The sequence below is a fragment of the Amblyomma mixtum genome, chromosome 3, assembly GCF_055824585.1.
Source record: "Amblyomma mixtum isolate Tamu chromosome 3, ASM5582458v1, whole genome shotgun sequence".
Classification (NCBI taxonomy): Eukaryota; Metazoa; Arthropoda; class Arachnida; order Ixodida; family Ixodidae; genus Amblyomma; species Amblyomma mixtum.
Genome location: NC_143014.1, coordinates 349,625,890 through 349,651,893, shown reverse-complemented (window position 1 = coordinate 349,651,893; position 26,004 = coordinate 349,625,890). Strand labels below are relative to the sequence as shown.

At 49.4% G+C, this 26,004-nt stretch overlaps 1 protein-coding gene across 1 annotated transcript; it reads right to left on the bottom strand.

Moving 5' to 3' along the window:
- On the bottom strand, window positions 1-25,602 carry LOC149356316 (aurora kinase C-like). The gene is made up of 9 exons (XM_089576306.1): window positions 25,528-25,602; window positions 25,253-25,311; window positions 24,762-24,842; window positions 21,439-21,565; window positions 18,289-18,368; window positions 6,293-6,431; window positions 4,135-4,274; window positions 712-943; window positions 1-105 (listed from the first exon to the last, which is right to left on the bottom strand). Exons 1-9 carry the CDS (start codon window positions 25,600-25,602, stop codon window positions 1-3), a joined length of 1,038 nt encoding a protein of 345 aa, XP_089432432.1.
- Window positions 25,603-26,004: the final 402 nt, after the last annotated feature.

Genomic DNA, 26,004 nt, shown 5'->3' with positions numbered 1-26,004 from the left:
TCAGAAAGTCGTGGACACCACTGTGGTGTCGGCGTTCTTCGTGATCCACGGGTGGGCCAGCACTTCATCCAAGGAAATGCGGTCTACGGCACGTATCCGGACCAGCTGCGAAAATAAGATATGTTGCAGTCGTCCGCATATTTAAAACTAAACAATATGTCCATCTCCCTAACTAACACACCTGCTTTCCCTTACGAACCCCTACGCATCGTACCTTAGCCTTAATACCCTTACGTATATTATCCACCATTACGTCCCCTTAACTATCCTACTTACCCTCTTTAAACTGCCTATACTACGGCACCATAACCTGTTCACTACGTGCCTTACCAACCCTACCGTACCCTACACTCCCACCTACCCTATCGTACCTTAACCTACCTACCTCTCAGTTTATCTACTGCATCTATCAAAAACTGAATATATTTCTATAAAGTAAGCGCTTTTTCGACTAACAGAACCTATTGCCACATTCGCTGCTTCTGAAGAAGAAAACCGTATAGGCACAGGTCTGTTTCAGTGCAATATGCCAGCATTGCTAGACAAAAGGTGCGGCACAAATGTGAAGAGAACACAACTCTGCTGAGTCAGCAGTGTACATCCGCAGTGCGGAAAAGCACAACAAACGCAGCACGTATGCTTCACTGACAGACACGGATGCAACATGTAGCCACAGGGGGTACACTATTTCGCGCAATGCGTGCTTCTAACCTTTCCGATGATGTCGCGAGCATCGGCACCGACATGGTACGGGAACTCAAGCTTGGCCGGCATTATGAGCTCACGGGTCTTGTCAAATGAGTCCGACGCTAAGGGTGTGCTGCCCACCACCATCTCGTAGATGAGGATGTCCAGACACCAGTGGTCCACCTTCTCGTCGTATGCGAGGTGCATCACCATTTCCGGCGGCAGGTACTCCACAGTTCCGCACATTGTACGTCGCCTGCAGGAAACAATGCCAGATTCAACATGCGTACATATATTTGCAGCTTGCACTAAGAGGCAATCTATCGCTCGCTATTACTAGTCATGTGCCTACCAGCTATCAACGAACAGTTAAAAACAAACAGCGGTTTTGCTGTTTTTTTGCAGTCACTGACCATCGCTCGAAGGTAGTTCTTCAAGCCACTTTTGGTTTCTTGTTTCCACATCGTGAGTCGTGACGCGACAGCTCCTTTGTCTAAGCAATGAAATTGCTGCAGTGAGGCTAACCGAAGAGCGACGCTGCACTAAGTAGAAGCAGTTAATTTATGATGACACTTCAGTGATGAAAACAACGCATATGCTCCTTGGTTTCAGTGACTATCGGCTTCCGTCATTTATGCCATAAGGAGCCCTCTTTTGCCTTCCCTTGTCTGCTCTACAGCTAACGAAGGCCTCGATTTTGGCAGTCTTGATACCATACGTAGCATAAGAGGGTTCTCGCAAGCTTCTACCCTCACCGTTCGATCACCTTCCTACGTGACTGTCGCGGTAATGAAGGACGTACTGCGCCCGCCGCTATGGACGAGGGTGGCGCTGGTGAACACTCTCAAGGTCGGGTTACGCTTAAAATAAATACCCCGAAAGCAGAAGATTAGACAGGCGTCGCCTGCGCTTAGTCGGTAGAGCACCGGACGCGAAATTAAAAGTTCCTTGTTTCGGATACCACTGGCAGTTTGTAGTTTTTTCGTTTGCTTTTTAATCAATTATCTTTAAAATATATCATTTTAATCTCAACTTGACGAATACCAAAGGTTAAAAAACATCCCCCATGCTTCTTGGTATGAGTGACTGTTTTCCGTCATGCTAGTCATAACAAGTCCCATTTTTCCCTCGCCTTGTCCGCTCAACTCCTATAACAGTACAATTTTCATTTGCCTAACCCTTTGTTCATCAAACATTCAGTGGTTTCAAATCAAATCAGGTTCATTCTGCACGACAGTGCAATGTTGATGGCTTCCCTGACAAAAAAGCTGTGACCACAGCTTGACTAGGCTAGGGAGCCATATTGGCAGCAGTGACTTTACATAAACAGTACACAGGTTCAAATGCGAGAATAAAATTAGAATATGATACATGCACTCCGCTTATCAACATAATTATGCTGCAAGCAAATGAAGGACTTAACAATAAACCTGCTCTACAAAGCAGCAGTATTCTGTTTGTATAGCGTCGTACATGACGATCCAGGTGGAAAGGCAAACACTTTGCATATTCATTAACAGAATTTGTGCGACAAAATAGATGCAACGTACTAAGAAAACTGTCAAATAACAAATATGCCTTGCAATGCTCTGCGAGTTATGTCAATAAAAAAAATGGCCTGGCTTAGCTTATGGTTAAGCCTAGGTTGCGAAGCATACCGCCGGCAGAGGCTGCGCGTCCGCAAGCGAGCGCACGAGTTGAGCCCCAGCTTTCACAGCTGTTTTGACGTCATACCACGCGGTGCGCCGATGTAGGTCAAGTGGTAGCTACGCGGCCGCGCGCGGCGCAGCAAGGAAGAGCTCGGTTGTGCGGCTAGTATGCTTCGCATAAAAACGTCTTTTGAGCTTATTTGTAAGAAATGGTGCATAGTATGTTGTGTCAGAGGATGATTTGTGCTCAGCCGTGGCACAAACAATTTTTCAAATGACCAGGTTCGATGTGCGTGAGTTTGCAATCTAAGACTACATTTTTTTTAAGGAATTCTTGCTAACATACCCTCGAAGAGTGCAGCAGTTATGGAAGACAGTATTTGTATATTTGCTCTATACTAACTATGTTGGTTTATGGTTTATGGGGGTTTAACGTCAAATATAGACTGCGGCTCTGAGGGACGCCGTACTGAAGGAACAGAGTTGATTGAGACCCTAGATTAAGTCTCTCCCGCACCACTGATGTATCGCGCGTCGTACTGAAGGGCTATGGAAATTTCAGCGCCCTAGAACGTGCACTGGCACCGCACAGTACACGGTCCGCTAGAATTTTGCCTCCATCGAAATTCGACCGCAGCTGCCGGGATCGAACCCGCGTCTTAGGTGACAGCAGCCGAGCGCCATAAACACTGAGCCACTGCGGCGGCACTACCTATCTTGAATTGAGCAAACTGCTCTTGAGTGTGGTGGCAGTATGGAACATTAGCAATGCAGCGGACAGTTTCTTTTTCGAGCCTATGTAATACTGTTATTTTTTTTTATTAATCATGGCCCAAATTAATGTGCAATAGTTAATGTGGGACCGAAAGAGAGAGTGAAAGATTTTACTTGAAGCATAATTAATGTTGGTTGGAAAAATGTCTCAATATCTTGGTGGTAAGCACACAGTGGAAGAGAGATTTTTGACGAGTTATTTAATATGTGCATCCCAACTCATAAGGTTGGGATGCCAGCCCTAAAAGTTTGAACTCTTCCACTGTATCGAGTGGAGAGCTGCCGAAGCGCAGTCCACAAACCAAGCTAACTGGTTTGTTTTTTTGAAGCAAACAGTATAGCTTTCGATTTTTGCCCTAAACGTCTCCTTTGGTACTTTGTTCATACAAAGGAACTGTATACAGGGTATGCCGTATTTATCAGCCCGGGATTTAAAAATTTCTCCTGCTCAAACTACAGGCTTACTTGGTCCCAGGCATAGACCACAGGGCAGCTGGTGATGGTGTGCGTGTTTCAATAAATAATTTAGCCCCGGAACTTCCCTGTTTTGACAGAAGTCGACGAAGAACTGCAGTTGCCTGCGTAGAGCATTTTCGTCGAGTCGACCGGAGTAGCCAATTTGCGAGGCTGCGCCATCTGGCGAACTGCGAGAAAACCAGTGACCCTGCTTGGATCTGGGGCAGGCCTCACATTACCGCAGATGATGCAGCCTCTAAAATCGGCTATTTCGTTCGCCCTCACGAAAATCCTCTACGCAGACGACTGCAGTTGTTCGCCAATTCCAGTCAATCCAAATTTTTAACGGAAAACGGAGACTATCATAAGCTACCACGTGGTTTGTGCTTGAGCCGAAATAGTCCAGTAGTTTGTGCAGGATGATTTACAAACCGGACAGATCAATACGGTACACCCTGTACAGAGCATACTAGGCAGATATAACGAAAAAAACACCAAAGTGCTGTCAACGAGTATAGCATCTGCTGACAATCAAGCATCCCAAGTGAAAACTAGCCAGTGTGCCCACCTTGAAGAGGGCGCGTGCACGGACCAGCCGAAGTCGGCGATCTTTATCTCGCCGTTGATGCCAAGGAGCAAGTTCTCTGGCTTGATGTCCCGGTGGATCATCTTGCGGCTGTGGCAGATCTTGAGGGCCTGGCAGGCGTACTGTATGGGGGAATATGTGCGCGCTTTGCTAAATAAAGCAACGACATCGACCAATCGTACAAGGGATCGACAATATGCCATGGGCCGACCAGTCAGGGAGTAAATATGGCATTCATGTATATCGATACTCTAATTAGTTCTGTAAGTTAAGTACGAAGAAGGAGTTTATTCTAGTCATTTACATGCTTACTTTCTTCGAGCGTCCATTATGAAGTGCATTATGATTGAACAAAGCTCCATATTGGAATCTAAGTTTTTTCTTTTATCACATAACTTTAGATGGTGATGGCGCCCATCTCTTCAGACAGGTAGTTCCTGCCTGAAATACAATCGTAACGAGTAGCACGTGGAAAATTGCAGCTCTTTGACCTTCACTAATCTCTACTGAAATCGAAATGATTAACGAAAAAGCAATAACGTAGGGAAAAATGCAGGAATTTTCACTGCATCATTGTAAGGAATGAGAGCGAAAATACGAATTCTTCGGTCGAAACTGGCTATTTTTTTTTGTTACACAAAACTAAATGTCCCCCCCCCCCCCCCCGCGCGCCCCACAGCATGTTGCCGAGATCGGACAGCGCGGTATTGAGGCTTCAGTGCAGCGATCCGGTCCATTTATCTGGCGACATTCAAATTGCTCATAGTGATCACCATCATCACCACCAACCTGACTGCACCCACTGCAGGGCACAGGCCTCCCCCATGTGTCTCCAATTATCCCTGTCCGTTGCCTGCTGCATACACCTCATCCTCGCACACTTCTTAATCTCACCCACCCACCTAACTTTCTTCCGCCCCCTGCTACTCTTACGTTCTCTGGGGATTCTCTCCGCTACCTTTAGGGACGAGCGGTTGTCTTGCTTTCGCATTACATGCCCTTCCCAAGCTCATTTATTCCTATTGATTTCTGCTAGCAAGTCATTAAGTAACGTTTGCTCCCTCAACCACTCTGCCCGCTACCCATCTCTCAGCGTTACACCAGTCATTTTTCTTTGTATAGCTCATTACGTTGTCCTCCTCAACTTACGCTGAACCCTCTTCGTTAGACTGCACGTTCCCGCCCCATAGGAGCGCACCGGTAAGACAGCTGTTTTATTTGCCGATAGGCCTAAGTAGGAACGTATAAAACAGCTGTATCATACTGCTCATACTTGGCCAACAAGTCTGGGCAACGCGGCAGGGATGACGCAATTTAACAGACCGTGGCTTGATGCCCGATCTGGGTGGCCGTGGCTCATACAGCTTTCACCCCACTGCTCGATTGAGATGCGGCGATAATTTAATCGCTTTCTTCATCAGTAGAACACAAACCTTCTTGTAACTATAACATGACTGCCACAGAGGCAGCAGTTTTCCTTTACGTATGACATGATGATCATAGAGTTACTACACTGAGTTCTTGCTGCGTCCTCCTTTTGGAGATCAGCCTTGCGTCCCTTGACAGCTGCAGCTGAAACTGGAGCGCTGTTTCGCAGCAGCGCCGCTAGCTTTTCGTTGTTTCGCACGGTTATTGGTTTTGTAAGGATGTTGAATTTGGCAGAGAATATTAGAAATATTTTTTGTCGATTGGAATTCGGTCCGGGCGTGAGAAAATTCCAAGCGCACACCCCTATAACCACTACTTTCTCCGACGGTCAGCTCAACACCAAAACCTAGGGGCTGTACGAGTTAGCTGCAGAATTGGGAAGGTAAATGTGGTCAGCCTTCCTTCTCAGGCTTATCATTTAATTCGGCCTATTACGTGCCCGCCTTTAAACCTTTTATAAGCCTTAACATTGTGGCTCCCAAACAACCACATTGTTCATTACCCCTTCGTTGACCTGTTCTTGAACGTTATCGAGAAGAACCACTTGCCATCAGTAACCAGCCCTGAAGATCAGACTACTGGCTTGTGCCCAGAGGCACAGCGCTTTTGTCACAGCATCAGAGGAGGGGTTGTGGCATCACTGAAAGCTGCGGTGACGGCAGTGACACATGACGGGGGTGACACACGAGTTATAAAAGGGCAGGGCACTCACCGTGGCTGCTCGCTGGTCGGTGAATCGCCCTGCGTCAAGAAGACGGGGGTACGGCTCCCCCTGAGGTGCATACTCCAGGATGAGGTAGACACGGGTGTTGTCATGAAACCAGGTGTAGAGGCACAGGATGTTCGAGTGCCTGCAAGGGAAGGCCCGAAGTGACCGTTGGGCATGTGAACAAGTCTGGCCTCGGTGGTCACTCGCAAAGGAAACGCTGTCTTAATGTGCGTTGAAAGATAAAGTAAGGCAAGGCAAGGGAACAAAAACGGAGTATTCTGATCATATGTTTTAACAGCCCCGTATATATTTTACAATATTGCCAGTGTGACGTCCATGAAAAGGCCAATTCTACCTATTATTATTCTACATGGTCGGCGCTGCTGACTAAGCCGAAGATGAGGAGAACGAGGTTGGTGGTGTCTCGTGCTCGGCAAGCGGACCCAGCTGCTTTCAGTCCTCCGTCCCGGTCTCAATAAACCCTGGGCGTAACATCTTGGTGGAAGGTGCCGGGTATACTGGTTCCCCGAAGACGGATCCTCTGCTGCAACCTCGCCGGAGTCGTCGCATTGTTGGTCTGCCGCCTTCTGTGCTCATGATGTCCCTGGACGGCGACGCTCCGAGATCTGTGCCCAGCAGTTCATGGCAGCATTTCCGGGAGCCACGGCCGTTCGCAGGCTCAACCAGCGAGGACGTGGATGAATGGCTTACCCACTACCAACGCGTGAGCCTCTACAATAAGTGGAACTCTTGTGCCCGACTTGCCAACGTCGTCTTTTCCCTGACCGACACGGCCCTAACGTGGTACGACAACCACGAGGATTCATTTACGACATGGGACCGCTTTGTAGAGGAGCTAAAGAAGTGTTTCGGCGACTCTGTCACGAAGAAGAAGCGGGCTGAACAAGCGCTTGCGCAAAGGGCTCAGCTTCCCGGAGAGACCTGTACAAAGTACATTGAAGAAATTATAAAGTTATGCAAGGTCGTCTCTCCTGGCATGACAGAAGAAGATAAAGTTGGTCACCTACTTAAAGGGTTTGCAGAAGACATTTACAATTTTCTTATCGGCAAAGCAGGTCTAGATTCTGTATGTGACGTCATCCAGCACTGCCGCACATTTGAGACATTGAAGATGCGTCGCATCATGCCGAAATTCGGACGTTTAGCCGGAGTGACAACGGTGGCAGCCGTAGACACAACATCATCGTGTGATCTGGCTTCCACGACCCGCCAGATCGTGCGCGAAGAGTTGGCCAGGTCGCTGGAACTCACTCGGAATTCTTCAGAGCTTCCCCCTGAGTATCCCACGCGCCCTCCTCCGCCAGCCGCAGTTAACGCAGCGGACTTTGAGGACCACCGGGTGCCCCGACAGCTGCGACCGCGATCGCCTCCAGAACACCGGCCCCGCTTTTACCAACATCCGCCGGCCACATACGACGAGAACATTTGGGCCAATACTAGGCACGAAGACTACTTGCCGGCTCAACGTGCACCTGGTCCCTCTCTTGTGTGTTACCGCTGCGGTCAGCCCGGTCACATCTCACGATTTTCTCCCCGCCGCCAACCATCGCGTTACGGCTCCTCAGGCTATCCTCCGCGGCAAGATTACCAACCTGTATCTTCTCGGCGCCCATCTTACCCGCCTGATGTCGACAACCGATGGCCTGCACAAATGCGGAATAGTTCACCGGCATCGGATAGAAGCGTGACTCCACCCACCTCCAGCTTCCCGCATTCGTCGATCTCCATCACCCCGACGCCGCTCCTCTTCGCCTCCGCCGGAAAACTAGTCGGCGCGACCGATGGGGGTGAGGTCGCTGGAAGTCTGCCGCCGGAAGTGATACCCCTGCCTATAGTTATGTTGCGGAACAAAGTGAATGTGCTAGTGGATGGTGTACCTGTAGTGGATTTAGTGGATACCGGTGCTACTGTTTCCGTTATGAGCGCTGCATTTAAGTCTCTCCTTGGACGCAAAGTTTTGTTTCGGTGGGACAAAAATGTCCAGTTTTGTGGTGTGAGTGGCGAACCGTTGCCTGCAATTGGAGTGTGTACTGTTAAGGTTTCTTTGAGTGGTGAAGTGTTCAGCACGGAAATGGCGGTGCTCGCCCGATCGACGCACGACGTCATTCTTGGGCTCGACTTTTTGCAGATGTGTGGCGCCAACGTCGATTGTCGCACCGGTGAGCTCAGCGTCGGCAAATGTTTTACCACTGGCCTTGTGGAAGGCTCTTGCAGTGGAGAGAGTGTGCTGGTTGTTACCCGAGATACTGTCGTGCCTCCTTCTTCGGCCGTATGCGTACCGGTTTGCTGCCCCGATACCACTGTCGACGTTTTTGATGCGACTGTGGAACCGAACCATCTTACCTGCATGAAGAAGAATATTTTGGTTCCTCATGCCATGGTTTCCGTCACCAACGGTCGCACTGAATTATGGGCAGTGAATTGTTCTACAGAAGCGGTAGTTTTGCCTGAAGGCCAGAAGCTTGCGTCGTGCAGCCACGCCTCACAAGTGTCCGTTGCCTTGGTTACCGACGCCTTGCACGCGGAAGCGCCAGAGTTTTGTGATGAGCCCAAGCTACTCAGCATGATTGACAACTCGCTCTCGACACATGAGCGCCGTGATCTCTTGGCCATTCTTCTGCGACACTCCACCGTGTTTGACTTTTCACAGCCCGGTGGCCCACCTTCCATCCCCTCGTCTCGGACCCTTCACAGGATTGACACTGGCGCCTCACATCCGATCCGGCAAAAGCCCTACCGAGTGGCCCCGTCTGAACGTAAGCTGATCAATGAGCAAGTGAAGGAGATGTTAACTAAAGGTGTTATACAAGAGTCGTCGAGTCCCTGGGCTGCTCCAGTAATTCTTGTTCGGAAGAAGGATGGGTCGTGGCGTTCTTGCGTGGATTACCGTCGTCTGAATGCCGTCACGAGAAAAGACGTATACCCCCTGCCTCGAATCGACGATGCCATCGACTGCCTATTTTCAGCCTCCTACTTCTCTTCTATTGATCTTCGGTCGGGGTATTGGCAAATCCCTATGCATCCCGCGGACAAAGAAAAAACAGCGTTTATAACGCCTGATGGCCTTTATGAATTTAATGTGATGCCATTTGGCCTTTGCAATGCGCCCGCCACCTTCGAGAGATTTATGGACACTATACTCCGCGGTTTGAAATGGGAAATATGCATGTGCTACCTCGACGACGTTGTAATTTTCGGAAAGACGTTCAGTGAGCACAACGACCGTTTAGCTCTCGTCCTGGACTGTTTGCGCCAAGCTGGGCTTGTGCTTAACTCTAAAAAGTGCCACTTTGGTGCGCGTCAAGCGTTAGTGCTTGGACACCTCGTTGACAAAGACGGCGTCAGACCTGATCCAGCCAAGACTGCAGCTGTCGAGTCGTTCAAGCCACCGCGGTCTGTCAAAGAGCTTCGGAGCTTCTTGGGCTTATGCTCTTACTTCCACCGCTTTATTCATCGTTTTGCGGACGTAGCTTACCCCCTTACTGGTCTACTTCACAAAGATGTGGCTTTCGAGTGGACACCTGAGTGCGACTCCGCCTTTCGCCAACTAAAATTCCTCCTGACATGCCACCCTGTACTTCGCCACTTCGATCCCTCCGCTCCCACAGAGATTCATACTGACGCCAGCGATGTTGGCTTCGGCGCTGTTCTCGTCCAGCGATGCGACAACAAAGAGCACGTTGTTGCGTATGCGAGTCGCTCGCTCAGCAAGCCGGAGCGCAATTATACAGTCACCGAGCAAGAATGCTTGGCTGTCGTCTTCGCCACGCAGCGTTTCCGTTCCTATCTGTACGGACGACCGTTCACCGTCGTCACCGACCATCATGCCCTCTGCTGGCTCGTTAACCTTCGTGACCCGTGCGGGCGCCTTGCACGGTGGGCTCTCCGGCTACAAGAGTTCGATTACACAGTCGTCTACAAGAGTGGTCGCCGTCACGCTGACGCGGACTGTCTTTCGAGGCTGCCCCTTCCTGAGTCTGAGCCTACCATCGCTACTTTGGACCACTGCGTCGTGTCAGTGTCATCTGCTTTTCCTGATGTCGCAACGTTCAAAGCGGAACAGCAGAAAGATTTAACCCTACGGTCTCTCCTTGCGGCAGCTGAAGATCCTTCCAATGTCAGCCACTTTTGAGTGCGGGATGGTCTTCTGTGGAAGAAAAACTATTATTCTACGGACCACCGCTTCCTGCTGGTAGTCCCGAAGAGCCTGTACAACTCTGTTTTGCAAGCCATGCACGATGACCCTACATCTGGACATCTTGGTTCAGCACGGACGCTGCACCGTACTCAGGCACGCTTCTATTGGCCGAAAATGCGGGCCACGACTGAGCGGTACGTCGCCAGCTGCACTCAGTGCCAACGATACAAGCGACCTACTAGCCTTGCATCTGGTCAGCTTCACCCTGTGACACCGTCTGCAGCACCGTTTGAGCAAGTGGGCATAGATCTCCTTGGCCCGTTTCCGAAATCCTATCATGGGAACCGCTGGATAGTGGTTTGTGTCGATTACCTTACTCGTTATTGTGAAACGGCAGCCCTACCCGCAGCTACAGCGCATCATGTGTCCTCTTTTCTGCTACGATTCATAGTTCTACGTCATGGACCTCCAAAAGTTATCATCAGTGACCGTGGTCGGCAGTTCACCGCTGACGTCGTGGAGCAACTTCGTTCCTGCGCATCGCATTTTCGCCATTCCTCGCCTTACCATCCCCAGACGAATGGACTCACTGAGCGCACGAACCGCACGATCACCAACATGCTGTCAATGTATGTTGATTCAAGGCACAAGAATTGGGACAGCGTCCTGCCGTTCATCACGTACGCGTTCAATACCGCGCGCCATGAGACTACTGGCTACAGCCCCTTCTTTTTACTCTATGCTCGACCCCCACGCTACACCCTGGACACCATCCTACCATTTTCTGACCAGCTTCCTGAAGATACCTCCATCGCTGAGACACTCTGTGTCGCCGAAGAAGCCCGACGCCTTGCTCGTCTTCGTGTTCTTGCTTCCCAAGATCGGTCTAAAGCGCGCTACGATGCCCGCCGCCGTCATGTCACTTACAGGCCTGGTGATTTGGTCTTGTTGTGGCGGCCTATCAGAAAGCGAGGATTGTCTCAGAAGCTGCTGTGCCATTACGATGGACCCTATGTCATTATTGAGCAATTTGGCGAGCTCAATTACCGCGTAGCTCGTCTCACGGCAAGCGGACGTCGTTCAGCGCGAACTGAAGTCACTCACGTTGCCCGGCTGAAGCCCTACCATTCGCGCGGCGCTTAACTCGCCCAGCGGGCTTCGGCTGCGTAGGGGGAAGTGTGACGCCCATGAAAAGGCCAATTCTACAGTAAATTTTCTCAGGTTCTTTCTTCTTCCTTTACACCAGGGGTGCCCCCGCCAGAGACGGGTTGGTTTCAACTGGAAGACTGAAGCTCTTCGCACCAGGGGTGCCCGTCAGAGACGGTCTTGTGTTCAGTTGAGACGCAGGGGTAAGGCGAACACTTCAAATTTTATGTACAGTATTTACAATGCATATACAAGTTCAGGCACAACGGCAAAAAGACAAACAACCAAAAGATGGATCTGGCTAATACTAGGGGAGGCCCCTACTCGGCGTTGCCGAAGATGCGTTGCATCTCACCTTAGCCCAGAACCCCGCTGCCAGCTCCGGGGCCCGGTTTTAAAGCCCTAACGGCCCGGCCCACATTTCGTGGCTTCCAATCATGTTACAATGTTCACATGATTGATTTAGGGAGAGCCTGACCAGCCCTCCAGCTCCCGTAAGGTGAAGAACCCTCTCCACCACAAAATAAAAACAAACACAAATACACATTCGTACCAGCACGTGCGCGAATCGGTACCGCGGGGCGGGTGGACACCCGTACTTCCCGGCGCGTTCGCGAGCGGCCGCGTTCCAAGAAAGGAGACGCTCCGCTTTGAGTGCCCCCAGCCGCGTTCCGATGACCCCCGCGAACGCTACCGATACCTTACACGCCCTTCCCAAGATTCTACAAAGGGCTCAAATGGCACTTTTAGAATTACAAACAAAAGGGATCGGTGTCTGACACGAAACTACCCTTCGGGTGACATAACATAAACAAAACGTACACATTCAAATGCGCGTTTCACACCTGTAAAACCAGCACATTCACCGAAGTCCAAGCTGTCGTGCTGCGACCAGTTGCACCAACAAAACCAAAAACAACACTGTACACGGGCACCAACGCAACATTACTCAAAATGCACACTAAATACACACAGTGGCATGCCTGCCGTGCGCCGTAACACAGCGTCCAAGTTGGTGCGTTGCACCCAGTTCACCTCTAAGTAGACACCCTCGTCCTGCTCGCGAACGAGCACAACCACACACACACAGGCACTCGCAACTGGAGCGTTCAGTAGCACTCGCACGACGTCCGTAAGTGGCCACGTGAGCCTCCTTAGTCGCACCGAGCGTCCTTGTGTGCGTTCGAGCCACTACGCGTCTCAACACAATTAACGCCTAAACGGTAACTCACTCATTAGGCTGGCGCCACAACGGGGCAAAAATTCAAGAATTGCTGCCCTCCAGGATCAAACACTTTATGATCCTCGATAGGTCCAAATACCTCAGCGCGCGACACACTTGAGGGCAAGCTTTCTCCGGCGCGCCGGTTCGAACCATGTACTGCGTGAGGAACACAGCCCCTGTCCAGTCTAATCATATCAGTGCGGCCACTTTTGCTACATTTGATTTGGCGTTCTGCAGCACGCAACGTACTGTTCCCTACGCCGCCTTTCAACGTGAAAGCCACGCACCTTCCTCCTGTTACTCTGCCTCGCTTGGAGCCATTGGCATTCTTCCTGCACGGGCAAACCTTGAAAACGCCGCGTCCTGCTTGATCGGCTCTTGCTGACTTCGTGGCATCGTATAACTCTGAGGCTGCATGAGATCCCTGGCAGTCGCTTGACCCTAATTCGCCTTGTGGCAAGTCGCCACGCATCGCCTTGTCCTCGAAGGACCTGGTCGGACGCACATCGGGTGCGTTCAGCAACTGCGCGGCGCTCTGCCCGGTCGGCGCAACAGGCCCACCTCCGTTCTCTGCCTCGGATGAAAGGCACTTTCCATAAATAACGGTACGGGGCTCTTCATGCCCCATGCCCGACACAGTGTGCCGTTCCAGCAACGTTACACTTTCTCCTGTCACAAGCTCGCCGATCTTACATCTATAGTCACTGGCCGCTTCAGGCTGAGCGAACGGCCCTTTTTCGCGGCTTCCTTGAGACCTCGTTTTTGGAATTGTCAGAGTGACCTCCAACAACCATGAACTCGCGTCCGCGTCCCTGTTGTCATTTGGGGTAGAGCTAACCTTTGTAGCTGGATCGTCGGAGTGCGTGTTCACCGCCTCTAATACCGCGACGCTGCGTTCCGTCACGATACTTTCTTGAACTGTGACTCCAGCTTCGCAGAAATCTGGCTCACCCTTTACCTCTGCCCGGCTGTCCTCTTGACCTGCGCCCGACAGGCATATGCCGTTGCCTTCCAGCACTGGCGGCCTCTCCACTCGGGACTCAGAGCAGTTCTCCCTGGCTAGTTGACTAGCTCTCCTGGACTCTTTGAGCTTAGCGAGCTCCAGCGCTAGCTGCTGGCGCTTTGCTTCTAATTCCTCCAAGACGCACTTAACATCCTGAGGTTTCTCCTCGCACAGCGGCGCCTTTCCTCCATTCACTTTCGCAAGTTTAGCCTGAAAGTACGCTAAGCGCGCCTTCGCTAATTCCACTTGGTACCGCACATCAAGTGAGGGCTGGCATGGATAGCCCTCCATACCGCCGTCTGTACTCCTCAACTGTCCTACCGGCTCGAACACATGCACAGGAACGCTGACAATACGACGAAGGAAACTCACAGTTTCGATGCGTCGATCCGCATTGCCAGCTCCTTGGCGTCGCAGTCCACCGCCACTTCCACCAGACGCTGCGATGAGCTGTCGCACGCCGCTGGTCCTGTGCACGCTGTCACTTGCTGCGACCCGCCGGTGACCGTCAAGTCCTCGACGCGCTGCTTTTCTTGGTCGGATGCAGTCCCGCGTCGCTGAATTACTGCCGTGGTCCTTGCGTCCTTGCCGCCGTCTCTCCGCAGGTCCTTTCTCGAACGCTGCTGTTGCCTGACCGTCGCCTTTCTCCCTGCGTTCAATCTTCTTCCTGCGCCGTCTTCCGATGGCCGCAGGATCCTCGTCGACTGCGCCAGTAAATTTTCACACAGGTTCTTTCTTCTTCCTTTACACCAGGGGTGCCCCCGCCAGAGACGGGTTGGTTTCAACTGGAAGACTGAAGCTCTTCGCACCAGGGGTGCCCGTCAGAGACGGTCTTGTGTTCAGTTGAGACGCAGGGGTAAGGCGAACACTTCAAATTTTATGTACAGTATTTACAATGCATATACAAGTTCAGGCACAACGGCAAAAAGACAAACAACCAAAAAATGGATCTGGCTAATACTAGGGGAGGCCCCTACTCGGCGTTGCCGAAGATGCGTTGCATCTCACCTTAGCCCAGAACCCCGCTTCCAGCTCCGGGGCCCGGTTTTAAAGCCCTAACGGCCCGGCCCACATTTCGTGGCTTCCAATCATGTTACAATGTTCACATGATTGGTTTAGGGAGAGCCTGACCAGCCCTCCAGCTCCCGTAAGGTGAAGAACCCTCTCCACCACAAAATAAAAACAAACACAAATACACATTCGTACCAGCACGTGCGCGAATCGGTACCGCGGGGCGGGTGGACACCCGTACTTCCCGGCGCGTTCGCGAGCGGCCGCGTTCCAAGAAAGGAGACGCTCCGCTTTGAGTGCCCCCAGCCGCGTTCCGATGACCCCGGCGAATGCTACCGATACCTTACATCTACCTATTATTATTCTACATGGTCGGCGCTGCTGACTAAGCCGAAGATGAGGAGAACGAGGTTGGTGGTGTCTCGTGCTCGGCAAGCGGACCCAGCTGCTTTCAGTCCTCCGTCCCGGTCTCAATAAACCCTGGGCATAACAATATTATCGAACTGTTTGAAAATTTTGAAGAAATGTTGAAATGCATATGAGTTATAGGTTATTCACAAACACGCACTGATAACAGAGCAGCCATACACAACGACAGAAGAGATTGACGCTTAAAAATCACTACACAGTGAAAAGGCCTTGAGAAATTTCAAGATTGTTTGATGTGTGCATTTCCCGCACTTTCACGCAAAAAAAAAAGAACGCCAATGGGCTTATTTTGCCCGCCTAATGTCCTTGCCACAAGAGCGAGCTTCAACGTAGTTTAGGTAACCCTTTTTTTCGTCAAGCGTGCTTACCTTAAACGAGGTTAACAATCAGCCTTATTCTGCCGTGCGAACAACAGCACCAAGCTTAGCGAAAACCGTGGTTACTTTAAGCGAGGTTAAGCAAGTCGGTGCATCACCGTGACTGCTTTTAATGAGAAGTCAAAATATAAAAATAACCAAAGAAATAGAAGTTGACAAGAATGACGGCATTGTTTTCTCGAATAACAACTTTTTCATCAAAACACCTATACTTTCTGTACACAAATGCGCTCCATTATGACAGACCTCAAGCCATGGAAGTTATATGTGAAATTTACATGCGCCTGGCTTCTGGTGCTCTTCTCATTCTAATCATGTACCACTACAAAATTTATTTTAAAATTGCTTGTGGATCCTGTCTTGTGTAAAATTCAAAGCATTACGTGGTACTTTCCACTTTGCCACATCGACAATAACAAAATAACCACGCCAAATCTCCCTTACAATATTACGTGTGGTATCTTCTGAGAGCCACCATGCTACGCCCAGAACGCATGAATTCTTCTTCCTCAAGGAGGCTGAAGAACCAACATAACAGCAGCATTAGTATTTCGAACACCGACAAACTGAATCAAGCGTTCTCAAAAGAAGCCATGTGCTGGAGCTGGGCTGTGAAACGCCTAACTCTGTAGAACCAGCTGACTTCACTTGCGTGCAGTTATCAGTTTTTCACTTCTTGGCTGGCTGCATTCTGATGTGATTGTGGTAGGTGTGCACTTTCAAATAGGAATAAAAAGGGCTCACAAGACAGTGTCAGCAGAATATCCAACATCTTCCAAGCTTCATGGCGCAGCAAACAAGTGATATATATGCAGAAGAAAAACTTTGAGATCGCTGCCGCGACCGGCATTGGAGCAATGAGAAAGCAAAACGTCCACATAATATATCGACGTCCATGGCAGTACTGACGTCCGTGTACTATATTGTCACGTTGTAGTGACGGCAGTCCAGCGGTCACGAAGACACCAGAAAGACTTGCAAACGAAGCTCTTTATTTGGGCTGACTTGCGCCCGCAAAAGAACTGACTCACTCGGTGGCGGCGTAAGCAACAAGCGTGCTCGTCAATCGTCGAACTACGAATGCCCGCTGCTCGCGGCATCGTTCAATTTAAAGCCGGCAAGGAAACTTCCAGATAACAGGTCGAGATCATCTAGAGTAGTCTAGAAAAACCTAGATGCAGCCTTTCATGGCTGCGATCAATCGAGATTAGTCTGGTCGCTTCTCGCGTCACGAACAAAAGTGATAACAACCCTTTCCTGCAGCCTTGAGCGTGAACGAACAAACACTACAATGATACGTGGCAATATCGACCTCTCTGTGTATTTCTATGAGTTTTATCGTGTTTAATTCATTAAGAACACCTAATGAACCAAATTTTTCCCACTGAAGCGTTTTATAACATAATCTGCGTCACAATAACACTCACACATTTTTCATCAGAGAACGACATCATGGTGCAAACAAAATTGCGGACGCTTTTTGCTGACGCGACACAGCCATATAAATCTCTCGCACTTAAGAAAACACCAAAGATAAATAAATAACTGCAGTTAAAGAGTTAATGAGCGTGCTCAGGCCATAACTGTACCGAGAAAAAAAATTGCGGACGATTACGTTAGTTCCTAATGTGAAATTTGAGCGTAGCTCATCAGCTGTTTCAGCTTTCGATAGACTGAGGCAAAGAATTCAAGCAAGAAATATATGTGCAATTACAGACAACTTGTTACTTTTTGCATATATTCCTTCTTCAAGAAACACTCCACTAACAGTTCTTGATTTTCATGAAGGTAGCTTTGTGGTTGGAGAAATAGATGGATTTATGCTCGAATTGCTGCACCAATGCCTGGTTCTCAAAGACGAGGCCTGTAAAAATATTTCGCGAGGTTGTCGCGGCTTTGGGAGGCGTTACGGACGAGAGGTACAAGATGTACTCCGGCATAAGGCTTGAGAAATTTCTGTTTGTCTTGATATCTCCATTAAAAGTCCCCACCCACCCTGCCATCCTGGCAAGTGGCAGTTCGCTCACCGTTGTCAGCGCTAACGCATGCAGCCGACATCTCTATCTCATCACCAGACGTAACAATAAGCATGATTCAGGCGTCCACTGGCCCATTGAGCCAGTCATGCGCGCGTCCTTTCCTTAAAATTATCGGTGTAAAACGCTGTCGACGACAATGCCAATGAAAACAACGATTGCCGACGGCCTATGGCTTCAACGCCGCGTTTCTGGCGCAACGTTTTCAATCCCACCGCACGCAGTGCACATCTGTCACTACCTCCACGTAGCTTAAGGTACGATTGAGGTGTCCACTGTTCCAAAAGGGCAGTTGTGCGCCTCTCCTCTCGTTCAGGTTCCCACCGAGATGTGTGAGAGAGATACTGTGCCGTTTCTTTTCCTCAAAAAGAGATTTACCAATTTTACGCTCTGCTTTTCAAGCTCCCGCTGCATTGGTTTCGCAGCTTAAAGCGCGAACAAAGTGTCCATTGCTTGTTACAACAGACAACGGCAACGGCGACGCCGCGAAACGCAGAAACAATCGCCAAAAAGCTGCACAAAGAACGTGATAACCTCCAGCAAGAATGTAGCACAACGAAGTGTGCTGCAAGGTGTACTCATGACAATGCAATCTCAAAGCAAGCAAGCTCACCTTAGCTGGGCCTGGATCTCGATTTCCCTTATCAGTGGACGCTCCATATTAAACCGCTGCAGCTTTGACTTGAAGATGACCTGCACGCACAACGTTGAAGGTGAAGTTTGTTGGCAGCTTTTAAGGGAAGATTTGTACAAAAAGCGCTATGGTGAACGTTATTTTCATCAGGACAAGGTGGGGTCAAAGACCCATTTTGCGGGAATTTCACCCTAGGAATTTCACACCAGGCAAGGCGAAAGCTTGCACGAATTGGAAACTGATGGTTATTCCTGGCGGCAGTAGTGTCTGAATTCCGCACCTCTCCCTCACGATGCGGATGCCCCAACCGCCAGGCCACGGCTGCTGTCTCACATACAACGTTTACAAACCATTTCTTCGTGGGATTAGGGCGTGTCTTGCAAAGAACACTCGGTCTGAAGGCCTTGCATTTTTAACAGAAGGCGGAGAACACCACAGCAGCAAAACCAATGTCAGAAACTTTCCAACTTGGATGATGCGCAGTTGTAGCTGTGCTCAATAAAAATTAAGAATTTCGGTTGGCAGTGTTGTTAAAGCCCTCGAGCACTGATCCCTTTCCTTGTGAAGACTGAAACATTTATTAAGACGAAATAATTAAATGGCTTATCTTTGTCCGTTCATACGTTAAAACTATCACACTGTAGCTCTCAATCATCCTGATGACGTCATCAATGGTGCTATACGTCGTGAGTAAAAATCATTTAAATCATCGTAAAATGAAAATAAGAAAACGAAATAACAAATATTAATGTAAGATTAATAACAAAAATAATAATAAATAAAATCGGAAATGATAACAATTAAAATAAGGATAATAATAATGAAAATGTAGATAAACAAAAAATAGAAAAGGGAAAATAGAAAGAAATGCTAAAAGAAACAAAAATTTAAAGACAAAAAATAGAAACAAAAATAAAAATACAAATTAAGAAAAACAATTGCCGTCATCAATTACGTAGTATCTCGTAACCAGTAATATACTGTGCATACTTGTGACGCCACATATGACGTCACCACCACCGTAACGGGGGCAGCAACAAATGAGGAAGTGGATTTCGCATCCCGCAGAATTTTCATTGTTGCTGTTGTATGTAGTTTTACAATGAATTTACAAACAATACAGCGCAACCATATGAAAATCAGCCGGTCAGTTTAAGCTGTCAAAATATGGTCTAGTATAGTATAGGCAGGCGGTCGACCAGGAAGACTGGCAGAACTGCTTGAAACTTGAACGTTGTTTATTGTGTTACCCTGTGCCCGTAAATGAGTACAACTCAGTGACGGCGATATAAGCAAATGTACTAGCTGGTTGACGAAGAAAAGGAGCACCGTCGGCCTTATACAGCGCTCAGTTTAAAGAACTTTCAAGCTAAGGGGCGAAACGCACCTACGGCAACTTCCAACATCAAAGAAGCCATTGCGAGCGGCTACAATATTTCGATAAATATCTGGTCGCCTCTTGCGTTGCGACTGATCAGGCCACATGCCGTTGTATTCGAACATTCAAAAACGTTACAAAGTTTCTCGATAATACAAACACTCCTGAAGGATGTAGGCAATATGGTACCATTCACTCTCAGTTCTCACTTCAGGGAATTTGTTTATGCACTCAAAAAGGGTTTCGAGAGCTAATAAACAGAGCCTTCTTATTATGTCAGAAGATATCTTAGCAGAAAGGAGCAGCAGGTGTCGAAGCGGGAGCTGAGCTTTGTCAAATTCTGATAAGCTATGGGCCCCTGTGCTTGAATGCAGTATACACACAATGTTCTCGTTCTATTAAAATACCTTCAGAATGGAGGAGGAGCCTCAAGGCTGGACAGTTGCCAAAAAATCAAACAGGTCATGCGCACGCCATACAGTTTAATCTGCGCACTCTAATACGCTCAAGTGCGCAATAGTTTCGTCTTCTCAAGATCAACATTTAGATCTCACCACAAAGACGAAAATATCTTCCACGGGGAGAAAACTGCGGCTGCGCGCGGCTGGATCTGCAGCTGTTGATTCGGAAAACCTCTAAGCAGTTTCTAAAAAATGACAATAATCTTCGGAAGGCTAGCAGAGGTAACGTTTTCCCTCACACAAGTGAGAAGTATCGCAGTCATTCTGTATATTTATCGCATCGCACATCTCAAGAAAGTGGAGGCAAGATACGTTAACATAGTTTCTCTACCCTCGCTAAACTTACAGATGTGTACCTGGTGATTCAGCGACTGGGGTAGGAGAGTAGAGGTTGTACGCGAGGTGTTTACACTCTGAGAAATTGCAAACAGTACGCGAGCGAAGCTGACTGTCCCTAATGCAGAGATACAGGCTTTTGTGGGGCGGAACGCACAACCAGAAAACAGGCAATTGCATGAACACACGCCTCATCGAGCATGAATATGCACACGTGTTTTTTCCACTGCGCCTAGGTTGCTGGGTGTCGCATCTCGTAAACAGGAGTGGTCTTTCTAGCCAAACCATTATGCACTAGTGAGCCCACGACAGCGTCAAGGCTTCGCCAGTGTGTGCAGCTATCCATCTATCTCAGTGTCGGATAATGGGTCGTACTATGGTCTTCTATACAAAAATTCGAAAGAATTTAGAAAAAGCAGTCACTCTCTCGCTGTGGGCCAACAAATGTCTAAGTCGCGCCAAAATACAAGCGCCTTCGAGACGCTCGCAGGCACAGCGACCCCTCAAGTGAACATAACTAGTCGAAACAGCAAGAATACGTTAGCGCACAGCGCCGAGGGCAACTTCGTTTTGGAAATTCGAATTACACAGATATATATTCTCTAAGACGAGCTACACGCCGCTTGATAAGGAGAGTAGTTAAAACGTTAACTAATCAGTAATAGTCAACCAGCCTACTAATTAAAACTTCTTAGGTGTATTCTGATGCGGTGCACAATTCTTCTAAATAAAAAGCCTCTTTATAAAAATTCAGAGTTATTCAGGTGCATCGCCCGGTATATAAAGAAGGAAATCGAGCCCCCGCTGATAACACATGTCAACTGCTGTCGGACAGCAAAATGGGGGTAATATGGCAGCAATGACGTGCCCTAAGAAAAGAAATCTCGCTAAATGAATGCAATGCTGTGACACGAACTGTACATTAAATGATCTCAAATCGTACTGATTACTCACTTTAAGAGCAACGATAAATTTCGTCCTTTTTTCTCGGGCAAGGTGGACGTTGCCGAACGTGCCCGTCCCCAGTCTCCGGCCGACCTCAAAGTCGTCCAGGGACCAGATCTTGACTGCGACTTCGGAGCTGCAATCCGACACAAATCCTTATAACATGGATAGCGCAGCACAACAAATGCCCCTAATAAACGAGTGAAAGGCCACAGAGTCTGAAGCACTACGAGAGTACGAGTGCTATATTTTCTCTAAGGTTTGCTTAAAATGATGCACGTGGGCAGGAAAAAATGACATCATCCAGGCTGGTGGCACCTAGAATCTTACGGCACATGTGCTATTCTCAGCTGTTCTTGAATAGATTCCCCAGTGAAAAAAAAATGAATAACGGCAGTACAAGAAAACTTCGTTGGTTCCCAAATAATAGGCGCGAAAATCCTGCGCTATGCTCCGTAAAGTTGCACTAATATGTATGCATTTTTATACATTCCACAAGACGGCTTCCAGGCAAATGCGTCCGTAACTCTGCCAAACTATGATCGTGTGGTAAGTTTAGGCACTGAGAAGAGGCGCTCTAGCGTACAAACGGGTCTAGCATGGCACAAGCGCAACGGAAGTCAACTGGCAAGGTGGGTTCTTCACCATGCATATCTGAAAGTGGGCAAGCATCAATAATGTCACTGCTTTTATTGCAGCACGCGACGCCTGAGGGTCTATAGGCAGAGGGGAGGAGAAGAGTAGAAGAGGCGAGGCAGTCAGCTGACAGGGTGGATTCTGGGTGGATCCATAAAAACATGGCGACGGTTTAACACGAGCAACTGTAACCTGAAGGCCTGGATATAGGGGATTCGAACAGTAGACGCGCAGAGGCAGCCAGCTAACTGGATGGGTTCCCCGCAATGCGCAAGTGCACGTGCGAAAACAATGCAAATGACATTGCTCGGAGCACGCCATGGAGGAAGGAAAGAATTTAGGAAATGCCGTTAGGTCACGTTATTTAAAGTTAGACGTGACTTCCCCCCTTCGTTTGCTGGCGTCGTTCCCGCGCGCTTGCGCATGCGAAGCAGATAAAGCAACAGACTACGCCGCTGCCCCAAAGTGGCCATTGCTGCGCCGTCGGCCAAAACTCCCACCAGTACTTGTGAAAACACCTGACATCCGGCGCAGTTATGGCCTGCAGCTCGGAGAGCGACTGCAGGGGGCTGAAATTTTCTATACCTGCCAGCAGCCATGAAATACAGAGGCTAGCGCCAGTTCTTCCTTCGCTTACGTTGATTCCGGTTGGCGGGCGAATTTCGGCGCATTAATCTCCATCACAAAGAATGACAGAAACATTCGAGCACGGGAGGAGTTCGCATGGAATCCGCTTCACGCATGCAGTGATCCCAATTCGGGCTCGCTACGGCAGGTGGGCTGATGTGTCGTTGTCCGCCTGCTCTGCGCGTGGTCGAGAGCAGCGCGTTTGTGTTTTGCGCACACAGTTTCTTTGCTGTTGTGACATTTTAAAACTGGTTCCGCTGCTGGTCAACGTTGGTAGCCGCAGCGCTGAAACAGTGTAAGAAAGTGGTTTTTCGGGGTTTAACGTACCAAACCTCTCAGGCTATGAGGAAGGGCTCCGGAAATTTCGACCACCTGGCGTTAAAGAACACCAGGTGGTCGAAATTTCCGGAGCCCTTCACTATGGCGTCTTTCGTCCACTGAGCCGCTTTCGGACGTTAAACCTTCTTACATTGGCGCAGCGCTGAGGCTACCGGCGGGAACCAGCAGTGCAAACAATGTAATAAGAACAGAGAACATATTTTGAATTGTTTTATTGACGCACAGACCCTTATCGTTGCTCTCGGTCTAAAAGGATATTTCTCGAACTGCGATGTGTTGCAGCATTCTGTAAAATACAGATGTGTCGACGCACCAGAAATGTTACGTTTCTCTCAGACGGTGCAACTGACATTTGCAATACATCATTTCGTCCATCATTCACGCATTACATCTCCAATGATTCCGTGCAGAGTGTTCGCGCAATACATAGGCATCATTCTGTGCACAGAAAGTGCGCGCAATTTGATGTGTGCACGATGTACCTTACGACCGTAGATAATTTCTAAAAATTGTTTACCATACACATGTGAAAGAAATCACTATCACTCAATAGCTTTCTATGTCCACGCTAATATATGCGATTCCAATAGAATTCAGTTAGCACGCAGTTTTAGAGACAGCTGCCACGATGTGCCGACTCGAATCATAACAGTGACTATGATCCACGTTGAGCAGTGGCTCCCGAGAAATCGAGCGCAGATAGAGGTTCCCGTCAAATCCGTGCGAGTTTCGATGCGTTCTTCGCAATTTCGAAGGTCACGAGCACAAAACCAACACCACCGTTGCTGTAGATGCACCAAAATCACTAGCGCATGGAGGAGCACGACGTCAAAGTTTCTGTGACCAGATGTCGGGAGCGTAAAACATTTATTTATACTATTTACAAAAGAGGCATTGCTTGGACTGGGCCTGAAGGGCCCAGCCGTCACAATCACTAGGAGTGATGCCTAGTCAGGGACCCCTGTGTCCTCCGCGGCGGCCCGGGCTCTTATAATCAGGGCTCGTTGGTCCTGGAGAGTTGAGCAGCCGAGCAGGGCAGCCTCCCAGTTCTCTCGGGTGGAGTGGGGGTGGAGTGGGAAAGCAGGATTGGCAGGGCATGCCCACACTATCTGATACGTGTCCGCAATCCGTTCCCCATAGTGTGGACACTCACCCGAAAAGGCCGAATTGGAATGTTCACGCACTGCCGGGCACCGTACCGTGTTGGTGTAGAGACGAAGAAGCCAACGCTCCTCCGCCATCCTGAGGCCTTTGCAGAGGGGTGGGTACCAGCCGAGAGTGTTTTGATACAGGAGAGAGATTTCCCGAAAAGTAATAGCCGGATTAAAACCAGTAGCCGGATCAGGCAAAGGAAGAGGCGATGCCCGGTAGCTAAGCACGCGGGCTGTAGCATCCGCTACTATATTTCCCTATATCTCCGTATCCCAGATGATGGTGCGGCGGGTTGGGAAACCCCGGTACTCACATCTATGCAAAATTTGAAAGGCGCGACCTGGAATTAATCCGTGTCCAAAATTGCGGCAAGCTCCCTTGAGTCGGTTATAATGACTCGCAACGCTGGATCCGCGGCAGCAAATCCCATAATAACTCCCTCCGCGAATGTAATGTTGGGGGCACGGAAGGCGAGCCCTTCAACTGAGTAGCTTTGGTGGATGACGGCCGCCGTGTACCAACCCCCATGGTGTTCACCGGCTGCGTCCATGCAAAATACCCCTGATCGAGCACCATACTGCTCCGAAATGGCCTCTGCTCGCGCGAGGTTGTGGCCATCATGGGCATCCTTTGTCGTGTTATTGGAGATGGGGGCGAACCTGCAGGGCGAAGCGCCAGGCCTCGGGCAGGGATACCCGCTTTTCCTGTTGAGTTGTGTAATTGATGTGGAGGAGAGTCAGAAGGCGCCTACCCGCACGTATTTCGCTTAAACGCAAGTTGATTGTTGAGATGAGCCTCGCGCAGCTCCCCAAAGGTGTTCGTCATCCCCAGGCCGAGGAGACCTTGGCTGGATGTTGCAATGAGGAGGTCCAGAGCTCTCATAGATTTTGCAGAGAATCACTTCGAGAGCGTTCTCATCGCATTTGCGCAGGTGGAGGTACGGTTCCGAATACAGGATTCGGCTGGTTACGAATCCACTGGCCAGCTCAGCTGAAGGGCCCTTTGCATCGCACCCCCCCCCCTACCCCCTTCCCCGCTTGGTTGATACCCGGCAGACCATACGGCCCACCTGATCCCCACCTTGCGGAGCTTCTCCTGTGCGGTGTCGATCTTGCGGTTCCATTGGATCTAGAATACCAATACCAAGAATTCCTCGTGTTCAGGTATCGGGCGACTAAGCAGGGAGAGGTTAATTTTGGTTGTGCAGTTTGGATTGGGACGTATGTGCATGAGTTGCGATTTGCTCGGGGAGCACTCAAGGCAGCAGCGGCGTGCATAATCGTCCACAATAGACGCCGCTTGCTGTCGGTTGGCCTAGATTTCTCCGAACGATCCGTGTGTTGCCGAGAGGGTGATGTCATCCGCATACAGGGCATGCTCCACGCCGGGGACCTCACACAGCAGGATAGGGAGCTTCATCACGGCCAGATTGAATTGAAGAGGCGAGAAGACCTATCCCTGTGGAGTCCCTCGCGTACCAAGTGTGTACGGGCCATGTTCACTGTCTTGGAGTCGGATATATGATTGCTGATCTGTAAGGAATTGCTTAATGTATTGGATTGTGTTGTTACCACAGTCCTCTTGGGACATGTGAGAGAGGATGATATCATACGTCACATTGTCGAAAGGATTATGCAATTCCATTGCGAGGACCGCGTTGTCGTCCCTTGGGTGCTCGACAGGATCAAGATTCCCTCTATGAAGTTGCTGCAGCACATATTGTGGGGACCGGTATGGGCGGAACCCGCACATGGTGTCTGCAAAGGCGTTGTGCGTTTCTAAGTCGTTGGACAGTCTGTCACGAACCATGGTCTCCATCAA

Excerpts from the sequence above, each read along its gene's own strand:
- LOC149356316 (XM_089576306.1), bottom strand. The coding sequence starts at position 25,602 with ATGAAGCTCCCTATCCTGCTGTGTGAGGTCCCCGGCGTGGAGCATGCC. Across the intron at positions 21,566-24,761 it reads GCAGAGGCCATTTCGGAGCA|CTCCGAAGTCGCAGTCAAGA; the intron begins GTATGGTGCTCG and ends GTCGGATTGCAG. Across the intron at positions 18,369-21,438 it reads AATTTATCGTTGCTCTTAAA|GTCATCTTCAAGTCAAAGCT; the intron begins GTGAGTAATCAG and ends TTGTGCGTGCAG.